This window comes from Camelus ferus, chromosome 1 (genome assembly GCF_009834535.1).
Source record: "Camelus ferus isolate YT-003-E chromosome 1, BCGSAC_Cfer_1.0, whole genome shotgun sequence".
NCBI classification, from domain to species: Eukaryota; Metazoa; Chordata; class Mammalia; order Artiodactyla; family Camelidae; genus Camelus; species Camelus ferus.
Genome location: NC_045696.1, coordinates 41,957,153 through 41,974,464, shown reverse-complemented (window position 1 = coordinate 41,974,464; position 17,312 = coordinate 41,957,153). Strand labels below are relative to the sequence as shown.

At 36.4% G+C, this 17,312-nt stretch overlaps 2 protein-coding genes across 2 annotated transcripts in view; both read right to left on the bottom strand.

Moving 5' to 3' along the window:
• NXPE3 (neurexophilin and PC-esterase domain family member 3) overlaps positions 1-1,628 on the bottom strand; it is a 35,195-nt gene extending 33,567 nt beyond the window's left edge. The window contains 1 exon segment of the mRNA XM_032478026.1: positions 1,488-1,628. The gene's annotated coding sequence lies outside the window, so the exon portion shown is untranslated.
• Positions 1,629-12,944: 11,316 nt separating this feature from the next.
• The window catches only part of CEP97 (centrosomal protein 97), a 36,916-nt gene continuing 32,548 nt past the window's right edge, over positions 12,945-17,312 (bottom strand). Inside the window, 1 exon segment of the mRNA XM_006188530.3 lies at positions 12,945-17,311. Within this exon segment, the coding sequence (XP_006188592.2) occupies positions 17,219-17,311 (93 nt within the window). The 3' untranslated portion in view covers positions 12,945-17,218.

Here is a 17,312-nt window from a genome sequence, read left to right as displayed (position 1 = left end):
CATAATGCCAGGGGAGGGGAAGGAGTAGGGTAGAGAAGTAAACAAATCAGTTAAATGAGTCACAAAGCAGTAAGTGCTTTAAGAAAAAAATTGGGCATGGAGATAGGCATGATCTTTAACCTTACATGCACATTAGTATCGTCCCAGAAGCCTATAAATATTCCACTGCTTGGACTACACTCAACCAACTGGACCAGAATCTAGGGCAACAGGGGCCAAGAAGCAGCTTTTTTTTAAGGTCTATAGATGATAATATACAGCCATGTAGGAGAACCACGGGTACAGAGTGGCCAGAGGGTGTTATTTGTATAAATAGGCCAGGGATGGTCTCTCTGAGAGGATGTTTAGAATTGTAACTTACATTGTCCCTCCAGGACAATCCGATTCTGGGACAACGGGGACAGCCAACCCTACTTCAGTGATCTATCCCTCTGTTTCCTTTCTCAGTAACAAATAACAGCACTGTTATCAGGCCCAAAGAGATTGTGAGGATAACAGACACAGAGAGAAGATATTAAACACAGTCAAAAGAAAGCAGAACCCAAACACAATGGAAGAATAGTGTGCTGCCCCCTCCGCTGCGTGGATTGAGACTATTAATTATCAGGGTCTGGGAGTGCCGCCAGCTTCAAGGACACCCTGATGTTCCAAATGATAATTAACCACAGCGAGGAGAGGGGAGGCCCATCAGAGCAGCGTGATACTTTATCTATCGGAAATGTGGCAACGGTCCTTCTTTACAGCAAATAATGAAAAACAAGAAAAATTGTACAGACAGACAATTACACATTTTGTATAAATCCTGCCTGAGAACCCCTGTTACCATAAGCTTAGTGGTCTCTGATCAAGTAGAGATGAGCGGCAGGCCAGGCAAGGTCTCCACATCACTCCTTGTAAAGTCACACTCGTTTCTCCCCATTCGACCTGAATCTGATGTCCCAAAACTACATCTCCGTGAGACCACAACAGTTCAACTTGTGAGAGGACCGCCACCCTAGAGGCGGCTGGGGCCCGGAGAGCGATGAGACTGGGAATGAGGTCTGAGGAGGGAGGCGTTGCCAAGTGCCCCGCAGACGGTTAGAAAAGGTGTGTGGGGGGAGGGGTCTTTAGCTGCCCAGAGGTCCTGGCTCTGCCGCGTTGCGACTGCACCTGCGGCGTTGCAAGTCGAGAAAACTGAGGATGGAGATGCTCGCGCCCAGCCCCGCCCCCTCCCTGCCGGGACCAGCAGCGGCTCGGGGACTCCGGTCCTAGGCAGTCGTGGACTCCAACTCTGCCCTGCCTTGGGCCGGAGCCTCCTGTTCCAGACTCGGGTGGCCCCTGTCATTGCCCCCTGGAGCTGCAGCTCCCCAGCACCGGGCCGGGGCCTCGGGAGCCGGCGCGCAGAGAAAGGGGCTTTGCAGCCGAGAAGGGCGCGCGAGGAGCAATGGTTCGCTCGGGCGGAAGGAGCTGGGCCCGGGGCCCGCGCACACCCACCGGCCCGCACTCACCTCCAGGTCTCGCCTCCCGCCGCGCGCTCTCCCGCGGCCGAAGCCCAGGACTTCCTGGCCCGAAACCACTGACCGGGCCGCCAGGCGGGGCTGTCTGGTCCCGCTGCGTCGCCTCACCCTGGACCCCCGGCTACGATTGGTTGAGCTGTGGGAGGGGCGGGCCGAGGACGCTGACTGACAGCCGCAGGCGCCGAGCGCTGAGCGTCAAGCCCCAAGTCGAGGACGCTGAGTTGGCGCCCCTCGGCTCCGCGCTGTGTGGCTCCTGCGTGCGAAGGGGATCGTGCAGCTGTCACCCTGTGGACTGAACTCTGGCCCCCATCGGGAGCCGACTCCTGTCGCCTTCGGACATCAGGGTCTCCCCAGGGAGCATCTGTTTCAGAGCTTTTTTCATCTCAGCGAAAGTAAGCAAACTGGAGGATTCCCCAATTTGGGCCGTCTTTCCTCCCAGTGGAGGAATGTATTGTTCGCTGTACCGGAAAAACATGATTTGCCAAACTCGAGCACCTAGCAGGCAGGTCCTTGAATCTTTCCTTACTTGAAATTAGTCGATTTATTCTGTTGGTCCTTAAAACAACCCCGTTCCTTTTACCGTCCCTGTTCCTGACATGAGTCTTCGAGCCTGAATACTTTCCCTCCCCTCCCCTCGCCCCCAAATTCTGTGTAATGCTATTGGACATTCTTCTTAGTGGTCCGGAGCAGCTGTGTGAAATTCAGGAACTGAGAGGAGTCCTTCAAAGACAGAAGCCCTTGTTCAGGAAACCAGAAGGGAAGGCAGGGCTGCTCTGTGTTCCCCAGCGCTGGGAGCATGGTGGAGTTAATCGAATTTATCCCAGCAAAACGCAGGCTCCAAAAGTAGACTGCCCCAGACTATTATCTTAAGGTTGAAGAAGAATAATGAATATAAATTACAACTAACATTAATTATTTTTACATTTATTGACCACAATGGACTCTACGTTCTCATTCCGAAGTTTTCATGGTAGGACATGCATAAGTGACCTGTGGAATACAAGGAGGTTCTACATAAGGCAGTCTTTTCTGGAATATCGTTTCATTCTTTCTAAAGGATCAGCCTTTTGTACTAATACGAAGTGGTTTCCATTGCCTCTGTGCCCATATGATAGCTTGCTGTTCTGTTTAAGTCTTATCCTTCCAGTAGATGGACTCCCTCCCTCTTGTCTTTCAGTTTGGCTGTCTGGCACATGGCAAGTACTTAAGACATAATTATTTCTAGCCATGGTTTTGGACCACATTAGTGATCCTTATTCACCCTCATTCACACAGGTATTCAGAACCCTCTGGCTTTTGAGTGATCTTATTTATATTTTACAGTCATTATAGACACAAGAGTGGCTGGGTCTAGAAATGGCTGTTCATCACTAACAGCTTCTTAAAAGATCTCTGACTACAAAGTCACCACACTCCCACTGCAGAAATACTGTACAAAGAATATTCGCATTGGATCCTAGCCTGACTGAGTCTAATCCACAGCTTTGTCTCTTGCTAGCAGTGCCATCCTAGGCAAATTATTTAACTTCTCTGAGCTCATTTCCTCAACTGTAAATTAGGGGCAACATTACCTGCTCTTGGGAATAAATGAGAAGACAAGTGAAAAGCATCTAGTACACGGCCCAAATCTCTTCCTCTTGAATTCTCTATCTCAGATTATGACATAGCATAAGGAATTTCTAAATGTGTCATTTATGATAACCTACTTTTGAGCTGGAAAAAAAATAAGAACATAAGGTTTGTAATATTATGATATGAAACAAAAAGAACTGGTCATTTTTGACCTGTCTGCAGAAATAGTTTAGGTGCTTATGTTACTAAACTTCATTTCACTAAGCAAAACAAAGAATGGCTCCTAAGGTTAGATAAACAAAAGCAAATTATGCTTGTTTCTGATGTCGCTAACTTGGGGGATATTCACCAGCAAATGTGGCTCCGTATCTGATGGCAGAAGCTTGGGGCATGAGCACTCCTGAGCCCACAGCTGCTGATTAAGATCCTTGGCTTCCTCCTTTTGAATACATGACTGAAACTTGGGCCCCAAGAACTAGCAAGCCATGGTTCAAAATAAGTGACTGCTGTCACATTAGATGCGAACCACCCTATTCCAAATACACCACGGACCGTGAGAGGATGCTGCCAAGGGCGGGAGACTAAAAGAGCTATTTGGTGCCTGTACTGGTCTGCTCAGGCTTCCATGATAAAATGCCATAGGCTGGGTGACTTAAACAACAGAAATTAATTTTCTCACAGTTCTGGAGGCTGTAAGACCCAGTTCAGCCTGCCAGCTGATTCAGTTCCTGGCAAGAGTTTTCTTCCTGGCTTGTAGATACACACCTTCTCACTGTGTCCTACGTGACAGAGAGAGAAAGAGAACTCTCAAGTGTCTCCTCCTTCTCTTATAAAGACACCAATCTCATCAGATTAGTGTCTTTGACTCCCACGACCCACCCTTATGACCTTATTTAAACTTAATTGCCTCTTGTTGGGAAGGGCAGTCTTTCATGCATGAGTCCTTGGCCTGGAACACTTCCTTATCCAGAGATAAAAACTCTTGGCTTGTGCTGAGCTTGTAGCCTTGTGTGGGAATATCTTTCCCTGTCTCAGACTCAGAGTGCATTCCTTTGTTCCACTCTGCCCAGAATTCCTTCACCCCTTCCACCAGTGTGATGACACAGTGAGAAAATGACCATCTAGGGAACAGGAAGCTAGCCCTCACTGGACATCAAATCTCCTGGTGCCTTGTTCTTGGATTTCCAGCCCCCAGAACTGTGAAAAATAAATTCTGCTGTTTATAAGCCACCCAGTCTATGGTATTGTTATAGCAGCCCAAATGGACTAAGACACTTATACAATCCAGTCAAAACTGTTTTCCAAAGTTAATTAGGTCATTCTGTTTTTCGTATCCCTATTCAGTGAGTTTATGTCATTCATCTGTAATACAGTTAGATTCCTTTGTCATATTCCATATTCCATCCTAAGATCCCCTAACATCCTAGCTGAGATTTAGGGGTAAAATTTGCATACAGTCAAATTTGAGTGTTCGTGTACTGTTCTATAGCTTTTGACAAATACCTAGAATCATGTATCTACAACTGCGGTATCATACAGAATGGATACATTACCCAAAAATTCCCACAAGCAGCTCTCAGCTACTACTAGTCCTGTTTTCTCTCCCTATAGTGCTGCCTTTTCCAGAATGTCATATACATGGAGTCATTCAACACGTACTACCAAGATTTTGATTATCAGAAAGTTTGGAAACCATTAGTCTTGCTAATTCAGATACTTCCTAAAACAAGTACCAGTATCCACCTGATGACCAAATCGGGAGTCAGCTTCAACTGAGTACATTTTAAAGGACATACCCTCTCAGCTCTGTATGTTATTGTTGGGCCAGTTGATGTCCTTCAAAGTCCAATGACCTCCATTTATGGGTTCTCAGATGTCTGCCTTCGATCCCTCAACAGATAAAGTACATTCTTTACTGTGCATGTTTCCCATAACAAACTAATAGCCCTAGGTAATGCCTAATCTCATAATTGCTGAGGCTGTTTTGTTTCAGCCCACCTTATGAGAGTCAAACCCCACTGCCCTTCACAGACCCTAAACCTCTTACCTCACCTACAACCAATTGGAGACTTGCACACAAGCCAATGAGGCACCTTGTGACCTGACATTATAAAAGACCCCAACAACCTGCCCTCTGTGCTCTCACACAGGTGCCCCTCGTCTGTATGGCCTGCTGCTGTCTATGGCAGTGTACGCCTAGTAAACTCTTCTATTCTCATACTTTATCTTTGGTAAATTCTTTTACCAACCTGCATGTCACCATGTCACTGACCGGCTGATGCCCACAACGATTATCTAAATTTGGAAGAATCTTTTTTGAAGGGCAAACAGATTTTCTTTTCCTTTAAATATACGTGAGAATGTGCACAAAAAACTTTGTCATTCTGCTGACTTGCTTTCAATCCTCTCTCCAGAGCATGCACTGCCATCCTCACCAATTTGAGTTGTTTGTTTCTAAATCAGTTTAGGCCACTTAAAATTTGTTGGAACTATATGATCTAGCTATTATATGAACCTTTGATCAAGTGTAAAACGAGAAAATATTCTTGGAAAACAAATAGTTGAGTGATTTGGAAAGACTCAAAATTGAACTGCATAAAGGAGTAAAACAAAAAACTGCTACTGAGTTAGAGATGGACAAGAAAATTATCAAAGGTCAGAGGGAGAAATTATAAAAATCCAGAAGTACTCTCCATTTGGGTGGTTTTACATGTGCTTTTAAGCTCTGTTTCAGAGAAATAAAAACTGAAATGGTGCATTATAGGTAGAATTTATACACAAAAGCCACCAAACCCCAGAACATCTATACTCAAAGAACACAATGTTGAAAAAGAACACTGAAGGACTTCAATTACCTTATTTCAAGATTTAGTGTAAAGCTACAGTAATCAATATAGTGTAGTGTACATATACATTTACAATATAAATGACTACATCACTGGAACAGAATAGAATCCAGTTATACTTTAAAAAAAAAAAAAACCTCATAGAAAAAGCAATCAGATTTGTGGTTACTACCAGAGTCGGGGGGTGAGGGGAGTGGGGATTGGATGAAAGCAGCCAAAAAGTACAAACTTCCATTTATAAAATAAATAAGTACTAGGGATCTAATGTACATGATAAATATAATTAAGATTGCTTTATATTATATACAGAAGTTGTTAAGAGAGTAAATCTGAACAGTTCTCATAACAAGAAAAAACTTTTTCATTAACTTTGTATCTATATGAGAAGGATATTCATCAAATTTACTGTGCTAATCATTTCATGATATATGTTAAGTCAAATCCTTATGCTGTGCATCTTAAATTTATACCAAGTTGTATGTCAATTAAATCTCAATAAAACTGTGAAAGAAAAATAAAGAATTTTCTGGGAAAACAAAGGTGAGGGTGTTTATCACTAGACCTACCTTATCAGGAATAATAAAGGGTGTTCTTCAAGCAGAAATAAAAGGATGATATTAACATCATAAAAACATAAATGTATAAAACTCACTGATAATGCTAAATATATAGTCAAAGTAAGATTTTCTAGTATTTCAATGTTGGTGCATAATTCGCTTATAACTGTACTTTAAAAGTTAAAAAGGAAATGCATTAAAAATTACCATAATGACAAAACAAAAAGACAACCTATTGAATGGGAGAAAATATTTGCAAATGGTAAAGGATTACTATCCAACAAACATAAACAGCTCATACAACTCAACATCAAAAAAAACCCACAAAAACCCAATTTAAAAATGGGTGGAAGTATAAATAGACATTTTTCCAAGGAGGAAATGCAGATGGCAAACAGGCACATGAAGAGATACTCAATGTCGCTAATCATCAGGGAAATGCAAATCAAAACCACAATGAGTAATCACCTCACACCTGTCAGAACAGCTACCATCAAAAAGAACACAAATAACAAATGTTGGCAAGATGTGGAGAAAATGGAACCCTTGTACAGTGTTGGCGGGAAGTAAATTAGGGCAGTCACTGCGGAAAATAATATGGAGGTTTATCAAAAAACTAAAATTACAACTATCATATAACCCAGCAGTTCCATTCCTGGGTATATATCCAAAAAAAATCCAAAAACACTGATCTGAAAAAAGATAAATGCACCCTCATGTTCATAACAGCATTATTTACAATTGCCAAGATATGGAAGCAACCTGAGTGTCCACCAACACGTGAATGGATAAAGAAGATGTGGTATATTTATACAATGGAATACTACTCAACCAATTAAAAAAAAAACAAAATTTTTGCCATTTGCCAGCAACATGTATAGACTTGGAGGAGGGCATGATGCTAAGTGAAATAAGTCAGACAAAGAAAGACATACACTGTATGATATCACTTATATGTGGAATCTAAAAAGTACAACAAACTAGTGAATATAACAAAAAAGGAGCCAACTCACAGATATAGAGGACAAACCAGCAGTTACCAGTGGAGAGAGGGAAGGGGAGAAGGGCAATATAGGGGTATGGGATTAAGAGGTATAAACTATTAGGTATAAAGTAAGTTACAAGGATATATTATACAACACAGGGACTACAGTAAATATTTTACAACTATAAATGGTATATAACCTTTAAAAATTGTGAATCACTATATTGTACACCTGTAACTTATATTGTATATCAAGTATACTTCAAAAAAAATAAATAATTAAAAAAAATAAGAACATATCACTAAAAATTATGATTGTAATTCAATCCAGAAAAAAATCATAACATTTAAAGTCTCAGAGTTAGAGAAAACTAAAAATTTAAATTTAAACCTATATGCATATTTTGTTACAGATAAGCATGATATGATGATCAACAAAATATTTTTCAAGCATAAAATATATTATTCAAGGATAAATATCTCTGGGAGTATAGTAGAATAGAAATGAGTTAACAAAGAAAAAGGAACAATGGAAACTTTCTAAGTGTTAAGCTAGAGTTTATTAATGTATTTTAAATCAGCTATGGTGGTTATAAAATTATAGCATTTGATTTTTCATGAGACATTTAGAAGAATGTTGTAATTTCATTTTTAAATGTCAATTCTTACAGTGTGCCAGAAATTAAATCCTTTGTAACTAAAAAAACAAACAAACCAACAAAAAAACTCCATAATTACCAAAATTTCTTATTAGATACATAGGATAAAAATATAACATCAATAACCTAGAATGTGAGGTCACCCAAAAGTATAAAATTTCTAATATGCTATCAAAGTGATTGTCAGCTTACAATAGAATGTTATAAATATAAGACACTTTATGTAAGCTTCACGGTAATCACAAAGAAAAACACCTGTAATAAATACACAAAAGACTAGGATAAAGGAGTCAAAGCATACCACCACAAAAAGTTATCAAATCACAAAAGAAGACAGCAAGAGAGGAAGCAAGGAAAAAAGCATCTATAAAACAGTCAGAAAACAATTAACAAAATGGCAAAAAGCCTATCAATAATTACCTATATAATATAAATGGTTTGATTCCTTAATCAAAAGACAGAGAAAGGCTGAATGGATTAAAAAACAAGATTCAATGACATCCACCTACAAGGGACTCACTTTAAGTAGACACACAGACTGAGAATGAAGGAATGGAAAAAGATATTTCAAGCAAATAGTAACCAAAAGAAAGCATGAGCAGCTAAATTAGACAAAATAGACTTTAAGATAAAAATGTCAAAAGAGATAAAGGTCATTATATGATGATAAAGGGGTCAATTTATCAAGAAGATAAAACAATTGTAAATATTTATGCATCCAACACCGTGGCACCTAAAAATATAAAGCAAATATTAACAGAACTAAAAAGGGAAATAAAGAGTGATATAATAATAGTTGGGGATTTTAAAATTCCACTCTCAACAATGGATAAATCATCTGCACAAAGAATCAATAAGGAAACTGCAGACTTGAACACTATAGACCAGATAGATCTAATAGACATGTACAGAACATTCCATCCAACAGCAGCAGAACACACATTCTTCTCAAATGCAAATGGAACATTTTCTAGGATAGAGCATATGTTAGACCACAAAATAATTCTCAACAAATTAAAGATAGAAATTACATCAGGTATTTATTTTTCCAATCACAGTGAAATGAAACTAGAAGTCAATAACAGAAGGAAAGCTGGAAAATTTACAAATATATAGAAATTAAACAACACTCTCCTGAAAAGGTATTTAAAAAAATATCTTGAGATAAATGAAAATGAAAAGACAAAAAACCAAAACTTATGGGATGCAGCAAAAGCCAATCCCCGAAGGAATTTTATAGTGACGAGTGCATACATCAAGAAAAAAGAAAGACCTCAAACTACTTAACTTTACACATCAAGAAACTAGTAAAAGAAAACCTAAGCCCAAAGTTATCAAAAGACGGAAACAAGAAAGATGAGATCATAAATAAACAAAATAGAAAACAGGAAAACGATAGAAAAGATTAACAAAACTAAGAATTGGCTCTTTGGAAAGATAAACTAAATTGACAAAACTTTAGATAGATTACTCAAGAAAAGAGAAGATCTAAATAAATAAAATTTTAAGTGCTTTCACAAAGAGGACATATTACAGCTGATATCACACAAATATGAAGAATCATAGAGACTACTGTGAACAATTAAATAGCAACAAATTAGACAGCCTAGGAGAAATGGAGAATTCCTAGAAACATACAATCAATTAGGAGTGACTGAGGAAGAAATCTGAGCAGATCAATAATGAGTAGGAGGTTGAATTAAAAACCTCCCAACAAAGAAAAGTCCAGGACCAGATGGTTTCATTGGTGAATTCTACCAAACATTTAAAGAATTAATTCCAATCCTTCTCAAACTCTTCCAAAAAGTTGAAGAGGAAGGAACACTCCCAGTTTCACTTTATGAAGACAGCTTTATGCCAGTACCAAAGCCAGATAGAAAAGAAAAGCAATCCCTGATAAATATAGATGCAAATTTCTTGAACAAAATACTAGCAAACTAAATTCAAAAGTACAATAAAATGATCATACACCATGCAAGGATGGTTCAACATACACAAATACATATAATTTATATATAATATATAATGATAATCTATAACATACATATGTGTAAGACATTACAACTGTATATTGTATAACATGTATATTATATGATGTATAATTATATAATATGTATGCAAATATATAACATATATATGACACATCACATTTATATATACAGTTGACCCCTTGGACAGCACAGGTTTAAATTGCACAGGTCCACTTATGCAGAGTTTTTTTGATAAATACATACTGCAGTACTACACAATCCTCAGTTGGTTGAATGTGGAACTGTGGACAGAAAGGGCTGACTATAAAGTTATTCTTGGATTTTTACCTTCGTGGGGTGGGGTCAGCACCTCTAATCCCTGTGTTGCTCAAGGATCAACTATATATAATAATTATGTATTATAAATATGGTACATAATAATTATATATAAATATATACAAATATACATATAATTTCATATATAATTTAAATTTATGTATGATTTAAAATATAAATGTGATACCTCACATTAATAGAATGAAAGATAAAAGTCCTATCATCTCATTAGATACAGAAAAAGCATTTGACAAAATCAACATCCATTCATGATAAAAACTCACAACAAATTGGATTTAAAAGGAACATATCTCAATATAATAAAAGCCATAAAGCCCACAGCTAACATGATACTCAATGTTGAAAAGCTGAAAGTTTTTCTTCTAAGATAAGGAACAAGAGTGCCCATTCTCACCACTGTTATTCAACATAATACTGTAAGTCCTAATCAATGCAATCAGTCAAGGAAAAAAAATTAAAAGCATCCAAATCAAGAAGTAAAATTATCTGTTTGCAGATGACATGATCTTACATAGAGGAAACTCTAAAGGCTCTACCAAACCATAGAACTAATCAATGAACACAAGTAAAGCTGCAGAATACAAAATTGGCATACAAAAATCAGTTGCATATCTATACATTAATAAGCTATCTGAAAAAGAAAACTATCTCACTCACAACAGCATCAAAAATAACTCACTACCAAAAAAACCTTTTCTCATTAAAAATGAATATTCACTACAAAACAAACAACAAAATAAAATACTTAGGAATAAATTTAGCCAAGGAAGTCAAATTTCTTTATATTGAAAACTGTAAGACGTTGATGAAAGAGATTGAGGAAGACAAAAATAAATGGAAAGATATCCCCCAATCATAGATTGGAAGAATTAATATTGTTAAAATGTCTAAACTACCCAGTGCCATCTATAGATTGCAATTTCTAACAAGATTCCAATGGCATCTTTTCACAGAAATGGGAAAAATAATCCTAAAATTCATATGGAACCTCAAAAGACCTCAAAAAGTCAGAGCTGAGGGAAAAAAAAAAAAAAAAGTAGGAGATATCACACTTCCTGATTACAAAGCTACAGTAATCAAAACAGTATGGAACTGGCATAAAACCGGACACATAGACCAATGAAAGCAGAATCAAGAGCCCAGAAATAAACCCATGCATATACAGTCAACTAAGATTTGACAAGAGCCAAGAATACTTAATAGGGAAAGGATAATCTCTTCAACAAATGATGCTGGGAAAACTGGATATCCACATGCCAAAGAATGAAACTGGACCCCTATCTTACACCATTCACAAAAATTAACTCAAAGTGAGACTTAAACATAAGACCTGATACCATAAAACGCCTTGAAACTTGCTAAGGAAATAGATCTTAAAAGTTCTCAATACACACACATACATACACACACACAAAATTGTAACCATGTGAGGTAGTGGATATATTAATTAATCCTATTATGATAAACGTTTTACAATATATACATATATTAAATCATCAAATTGTACACCTTAAACTTACACAATGTTATATGTCAACTATTTTGCAATAAAGCTGGAAAACTATTTTTAATAAAATTGAAAAAAACAAATCGTAGCAAGTATAAACAATGGAATACTACTCAGCAATAAAAAGGAATGGACTATCAGCTGAATCTCTAAATAATTACACTGAATAAAAGAAACCAGGCAAAACAGAAGGAGGGGTTATGAGAAATCTTTTGGGGGTGAATATATTTATTTTGACTGTTGTGATGATGGGATGCATGTGTCATAATGTATCAAAATGTCCACTTGAAATATATGCAGTTCACTGTATGTTACTTATATTTCAGTAATTTTTTAAATTATAAGGGTATAAATATATCTTTACTATTTTCTGAATTTTTAATTAACCAACTGTGTTAGTCTGCTCAGGATGCCATAACAAAATTCCACTGATTGAGTAACTTAAACAACAGAAATTTATTTTCTCGTATTTCTGGCAGCTGAAAGTCCAAAATCAAGGTGCCAACAGGTTGAATGTCTGATGAGAGCTCTCTTCCTGGCTTGCAAATGGCTGTCTTCTTGCTGTGTCCTCAAATGGCCTTTCTTCTAGGCACACAAAAAATAATGTCTCTTCCTCTTCTTATAGGGACACCAGTACCACTGGATTAGAGCCCCACCCTTATGACCTCATTTAACCTTAATTACCTCCTTAATGTCCCTATCTCCAAATACAGTCACATTGGGGCTCAGGGCTTCAATATATGAACCGGGGGTGGGGGAGGATACAACTCAGTCCATAACACCAACCAACTACAGGCCCTAACTGTGTCAAATGAGAAGGCTTCTACTCCCTCCCTCCCTAACACTTTCAGCATCCACTGTTTCAACAGCGTCTGACAGTGTCACCTATGCTCTTTGAGGGATAATATTTGTTCTTCTCTACCCAGAGAATTCCAGTGAGTATCCTGGAAGTAATGAAATCTATACCAAACAAAACTAAACTCGTATTCCTTTCATAAGGCTAAAATTGCTTTATTGTCAATTCACTTATACAATACTGTTGAATGTTCTTTAAGAATTCTATCTGCAATGTGTTCTGAATTTTAATTACCCATTAATTACAAGCACAGTTAATAACAGCCATTACTACTAATCACTATTATATATAGATGAATCACTCAAACAAATGTACAAACTTTTTATTTAGAATCTGAGACTTAAATACAAATTAAGTAAGTACAATATAAAATATTAAGCCTTCATAAAACAGACCACAAGCCACTTTAAATCATCCATTATTTCTACAACAAAATTAAAGAGAAACCTAAAAATAGTGTTAAATCAAATTATTTTTAAACTCTTACTGTCAGCATTAAAATAATTACAAAACACTCAAAGAAATTTAATTAGGAAATGAACAAAGCCACTACAGAGTAATTCCTGCTATCCACTAAAGTTAATTAAGGAATTAAATTGTAGTATGATTTCTACTCATTCACAAATAAAAAGCACCTCATTTTTAAAAGACATATACCTGTTTCTCTCCAAGGCTGTGAGGACTACATTGTTTACTTGACCTTTAAATTTAAGTATGGCACAATAGGTTTGATTAGTGAAAGCAATATCACTAAAAATGTTTAGAATGTTCCTTACAGACCTTTTCGGCTCTATTTCATAAATGAAGGGGGTCATATATTTAAAAGTTAAAATGTTACTGTAATAAAAATTCCTTAATAAGGTACATGGTAAAATAAAAATACACATTAAAGAATTATGTGTCTTTTTAAAATTTATGAATGGGAAATTGATCAGACTCATCTTGCATTTTCCCTTTTTACTACAGGAAAAAAAGATTTTTATATTTTATATTGTGGTTATCAATTCAACTCTAAGAATCTGTGTCAAACACATTATCAAGGGAGACAGTATAATATCATAAGTCTATACTGTTTCTGAAAATACTCATAAGAAGTTATTTTTAGATAAAAAACAGGTCCTACTGTATGGCACAGGGAACTATACTCAATACTTTGTAATGGCCTAAAATGAAAAAGAATATGAAAAGGAATATATATATTTACATATAAATGCGTCAGTATGCTGTACACTAGAAATTAACACAACGTTGTAAATCAACTATACTTCAATTTTTAGTTATTTGCATATATACTAAAATTATGTGGCTAACTATTTCCTACAAACATGCACATTGTAAGGCTTTTTATAATTAAATTTATAAAACCAAACTATATTCTGTATGTATCAACTGTCATGATTGGAGCTTTCTGCACACTAAGAGAGTCAAAACTTTACCATCTGTTTTTCTGTAAAACTAAAGATGAAATATAATCAAACTAGCATTTCACTAGAAAATTATGTATCCCAGCAACCTGTTATACTTCCTGTCATCAAATAAATGGACTCCAAGATGCAGTTAGTCTTTTAAAATGTTGATTTCTACCATGTTACTCTTTGAAAACCATTTTAATCAAATCACATTTCTTAGAGAAAATTCACTCAGGGTTCTGCACGTATCAGCTGTTTTTCCTCAAGCCACTCTGCCTTGAATGGTAGAGTTCCAGCTCTCTTAGAACTGTTTTTTTGTCTCTTTCAAAGAGGATGAAGAATATGTAGAGACTTTCTTACTGACTTACTGTGTAAAGATTAACGTAAAGTGTATATAATACATTTTGGAATACAATAACTTTTAAGTTTTCACAGTTTATTTTCTACTAACTAGCTATCCATTCAAACAAGTCATCTAACTTCTCTGTGCTTTAGTTTCATCTTTAAAACAAAGAGATTAGAATAGACAATCTCTAACGTTCCTTCCAATTCTCACATGGTATGATTCCATGCCTCTGAAGGAATATATTGAAATTGCTCACAAAGGAGGAGAACCAAAGTAAAATGGCACAGCTGAACTAACCTCTCCTATTAGAAGAACACAAAGACTCTGTTAAAGCTCAACTTCCCAAACCTTACCAGACTCATTCTCTGACCAGAGCAATAAATAGCTCATAGAGTTAAAACCAAGTACCTTAGTCAAATAAATAATTTTAAATTACACTGTAAACCTATTAAAATATATTAGGTCTAGTGCCACAGTCTTCCTGCATTCTAATTTACATTACGTTCATTCTATTTACATTCGAGATAATCTGTACATCTAAGGTAGGGGGCTACTTAATATTCTTGCACTTCAAAATGCTAGTAAAGTTAAATAGCATGAACAGCAGAGTATCTTAATCATATTCTGCCAATTTTAAAATAAAAGTATGCTGAATACCATTTATGGGCTAGAAAAACAAGGCAAAGATGGAAAAGGAAATCTTATTGGCAAATGCTGATGTTCAAATGAACTTAGTTGTGTTTTGTCATTTCTTAAAAAAAGAGAAAAGTGGGGAGATGTCAGCAGAAGCCTACTGAGGTAATACTGAACCATGACATTTCAGAAGCTTTTATGAGAAACTAATGCACCATGATGCAGCATTTTGGTATTAGTGCAGCGCAAGTTGGTTTTTCTTTGTCTAACTATGGGCAGCAAATGAGGCACTTAACTGTAAAATAGAAAAATAGGGTACATTTAAGAAGAAATTCAAAATCATTCATAAAAGATAATCAGCATTATTCAAAAAGGTAAAAATTCTTCTCTTATTTAACATGCATTCAATGTGATATGTGCTTCACTAGGGAAAATCCTTTCAATGTAAGACTGCTGTTTTGTTTATAAGAGACAGAAAATATTTCCTTTGCAAGAGATTCTGGATTTCTGAGAATGAAATCCAAGTTTTCTCAACCTGAGTGCTACATATTTACAAACCAAGAAAAATACATCTTACCCACATTGGAGAAATGTTTCTAACTATCAACAAAGTAGAACATGGGACTCCCTGACTTTATTCTTGGAAGAATCAGAAGCTTTTATTTTGTATAAGTTCGAAGAAGGGGACCTAGTGACTGAACCGAGGAATGAACAGTTATTTAGCACCTCAATTTAGAGAACACTTAAGTATTGCCATAGTTTAAAATAGCTGTATGTCCACAGATTGGGAGCAAGTCAGGTATGTGTCGTTCAACAATACTAGAACAGTCTCAAAGATTAAAATAAGCTTCCCAAAATTATCCTTGATTTGTGAATGTGTCTATCTATAACGTTCAAACATGATATTGTCATTTCTTCCTGGAGTTACAGATACATACTCTTTTTAATAAGTAAAGAAATAAGTGAGGTGTATTTTTTTCTCAACCACCATCAAATTGTCTTTCCCAATGTGGCACTTTTTCAGAGTTTAGATAGAAAATAGTCCTTAAAAAAAAAGTCATTCATATTCCTCCACTGGTATTATTTTAAATGTTCTTTTCTATGGGGCAGAGGTCAAAAGTGAAGTAAATGGCCACAGGACCTCTGCTGAGATACACAAGCAAATAGAAAGCAGGAAGAGAGAAGACAAACAGACGTTAACTTCTGGCAATGTACTGGCACAGAAATGCCCATCTGTGAGGTAAAATCATCACTAAATGAAAAGATAACAAATGTCTCCTGTGACATTATTCCAAGTGAATGGAGCCTATATCCAAGAGAAATATTCTTGTGTTGCCTCTTTAAATAAACTTGACTTTAATTCTAGATAGAACACTGTTGCTTCACATGTTAAAACTGATACACGACATTAACTAAAGCTTTTCCATGAGACAATTTAATCATCCCCACTGAAAATTCCTATAATCTTACCTTTTGCTTATAAGAAGGCTTTCCTTGACTCATAAGGAAGGAAAAAAATGCTTAAAAATATATGTTCTTACTCCAAGGAGGCTGGCAAATTTCAATAGTTCACAAACCTATTTGTCATTTATATTCATTATAACAAATTGCATTCCTTATGACATAATTAATTTCCTTGTATGCAGAGGAATTAAAATACTCTTATTTATATCATTAAGGTAAATTTTTCTATCTTCTTTAACATATTCTAGTTTATTTTTGAAAGGAAGTGAATACATGAAAACACAGGAACACTGTTGATGCAATTCAGTTGTTAATAAAGTGCATGTAGCTTTCAATATAAATATTGTTTGATACCTTACAGCTAAGTAAAAAGCTAACAAAATCAAAATGAAGATTCAGCTTAGTACCTAGGATACAGAAAATATGAGACAAGAATATAAATTCTAGATAAATAGTAACAAAATTGGGAGGAATATTCTTCTCCCCACCCCTGACACAAAAAAGCCAACTGAAAATAGTCTGAAGTTAGTTGGATTTCTGCTTCCCAAGCAACCAGGCAAGCTACACAATAATACCAACATGCAATACCTGAAATGTAGAATCACATTCTGACTGCTGCTCTTGGGTGTCTGCATTTAATTTACAATTCTCTGGT